The following is a 2,655-nucleotide window of genomic DNA, read 5'->3' on the forward strand; positions in this document are numbered from 1 at the left end:
TCCAACTTCCCAGCGCTACCTCATCGCCACTAATTTTCCTTTCTTCTTTATTTCTTGTCTATTACTACTGTAAGCTATTTGATCAAGGATGAACCCGGATCCGGACTCGATCCGGACCCGGGACCCTTTTTTCTAATTTTCGGCTTTTCGCACTGCTCAATCATTCCGTGAGAAAATGTATTATTTTTTTTCCAAGGAGATGCTGACGTGCACTTACTTTGTGCAAGGCTCCAACAGACCGTCCAGATTTGATCCTTGTTTGCTGCCCATTCGTTTATCTTCCCCTCCCCGGTCTCTCCGCATCCCCTCTTGGCCTCTTTCCTTCTTCACTCCTCTAGCCCAGACACCACCTCTCTCTCTCTCTCTCTCTCTCTAGTTTTCGGTGTCAAGAGTAGTTAGAGAAGATGTTGCTGGGCAAGCGTCCACGTCCTCCGATGAAGAGAACGACAAGTTTGACGGAATTCACTGTCGATCTAAGCAACATAGAAGCTCCGGTGCCATCCGATCTACAGAACTCCGTAAAGGATGCGCAGAAGCCAGTTCCCCAAGAGGTTCATGTAAGAAGAAACCAACCGGGAGGAGGTCTGGGTTCTGACGGAATCGATCACCGATTCCTATCTGCTGTCTCACCCAGAAACCCCAGGAGGAATTCTGCTAATTTCGTTGAGACGGCTCACTTCTTAAGGGCCTGCGGTCTCTGTAAGCGCCGTTTGGCTCCTGGTCGAGATATTTACATGTACAGGTTAATACCCTCTCTATATTCTCTTTCTTTCTCTCCCAGCAAATATCAACCAATCTGCGTGCTTTACACTTTTCTTGAAATAAGTTTCGGTTCATCATTTATGTAATCCGAGCAGGTTGGAAATTCTCTCTCTCTCTCTCTCTCTCTCTCTCTTCATTTCATTATAGATCTCTCACTTGGAGAAAGCTTCACTGCATGAAATTATTCTTCTTTGAATAACTTGGTTTGCTTCTGTTTCCGGATATTTTCATGGTTAGATTTCGTTTTCTGGACTCCGGTTATGCTCCAGCTGACTGAGTAATACTTAGATTACCTGATTTCTTGGCGACTTTCTCCGATTTTTACGTTTTTTAGTTTCGACTGATATTTAACTCGAACAACAAACTAATAACCCATTTCTTGCCACTTATCACCGTCACCATTCCACTATTCAATCAGTGAGAGAAAAATAAAAGAAAAAAAATTAAACAAAATCATGTTTATTTTTTATGATAAAAAAATATTAACTTTGCATTTTACTCTTCCTACAATTCTCCACGTACGTAGTGAGATTGGGTTCTGATGTTGTGATTAACAATTTTCAGAGGCGATAGCGCGTTTTGCAGTCTGGAGTGCCGGCAGCAACAGATGAATCAAGACGAACGGAAAGAGAAGTGTTCTTTGTTATCTAAGAAAGATGCATCGGCGACCAAATCAGGATCGGAAGCACTCAGTAAAGGAGAGACGGTAGCTGCCGCATAGCCATAAGAAATCAATAAAAAAAAAAAAAAGAAGAGAACTGAGACGATCGCTACTATCCAACCCCGCTTTTATATATGTAGTAATACGTATTATATCGTCTCAAATATGTGTAAAGATGGGGCCGGTGCCGTAAAATCTCTCTTTTTTTATGGGAACTAGTCAAGCTTTGGAACTGCGGTTTTCTTGTGGATCCATCCATTCAACATACACAACCTGATGTCTGTACTTGTTCCCTCCTTTTCCTTTTCTTTTCTTATAGTTCTCTCTCTCTCTTGTTTTACTTTTTTTCTTTTCGTAGTATTAATGGAAGAAAACTAGCAAGGCTTTGTAAACCAAAATTTCCCATATTTAATTTGTCCGTCAAATTAAATTTTATGTGATTCACAATTCACATGAAGCATGAAAAGAGGTTGCTTTTGAAGTTTGAACTAGTGAATGAGATTCCCATCGTTTTCGGGTCATCCCTCTTGTCCCTCCCTTCGTTTTTTATTTCCGTCTGTTGCTATACGCCTATACCTACCATTGGTTAGATCCAGCTGATCGAATTGCTTAATTGGATAGTTTCTCTTTCTCACTTTCTCTGCACTTTGCTTTTCCACAACCGTGGATCTCTCTCACGTAAGAAGGGAAGAGTGAAGGAGTGAAAAAACAGAACACAAAAGGAGGGCGACTCCTACTGAGTATTGACTCTGTATTTTCCCTTTATAAATCACATTATGTCTTTGGGTGCAAATTCAAGATGGAATATATATATTACTAAATAATATCTACATATAATTTTAAGATATGTTCAAGAAGATTCGATTTAATAAAGTAAGAAGCAATTAGGTAAAGCTTGATTTGTTACTTTAATAAGGATGTGAGGAATCTGTGGCTTAGTCAGCTTGAATGATGATAGGGCCCAGGCCCAGGCCCAGACGAAAGTGGAAAGAGATTCATCTGGAGTGATTGTTAATTTGGGCTGTACAGTGGGCCTGTGGTGGGACCCTTGACACGCATAGCAAGCCCGCATACTTTTTTATCACTGGGTCCATAGTCCACACAAATTGGGCATGGTAATGGATCCCTCACTACCTCAGCCCTCGCGAGTGAGTAGTGAGTAGTGACAGCTCCTTCTCTACACTCTAGACTCTAGAGAGAGTATCTCGCGATATATATCGGCAAATGAGTTG

The 2,655-nt window shown here is 41.2% G+C and overlaps 1 protein-coding gene across 1 annotated transcript; it reads left to right on the top strand.

The window, feature by feature from the left end:
* The first annotated feature begins 286 nt into the window (after positions 1–286).
* Positions 287–1,914, top strand: LOC104600098 (FCS-Like Zinc finger 5-like). The gene is made up of 2 exons (XM_010262928.3): positions 287–742; positions 1,327–1,914. The coding sequence occupies exons 1-2, from the start codon at positions 405–407 to the stop codon at positions 1,481–1,483; spliced, it is 495 nt and encodes a 164-aa protein (XP_010261230.1). The 5' UTR covers positions 287–404; the 3' UTR covers positions 1,484–1,914.
* The last annotated feature ends 741 nt before the right edge of the window (positions 1,915–2,655 follow it).

The sequence above is a fragment of the Nelumbo nucifera genome, chromosome 5, assembly GCF_055504915.1.
Source record: "Nelumbo nucifera cultivar China Antique chromosome 5, China Antique-T2T, whole genome shotgun sequence".
In the NCBI taxonomy this organism is placed as follows: Eukaryota; Viridiplantae; Streptophyta; class Magnoliopsida; order Proteales; family Nelumbonaceae; genus Nelumbo; species Nelumbo nucifera.

Bases quoted from the DNA above. Each gene is read 5' to 3' on its own strand.
- LOC104600098 (XM_010262928.3), top strand. From the start codon at position 405: ATGTTGCTGGGCAAGCGTCCACGTCCTCCGATGAAGAGAACGACAAGT. The intron at 743-1,326 runs GTTAATACCCTC...AACAATTTTCAG, and splicing joins CGAGATATTTACATGTACAG to AGGCGATAGCGCGTTTTGCA.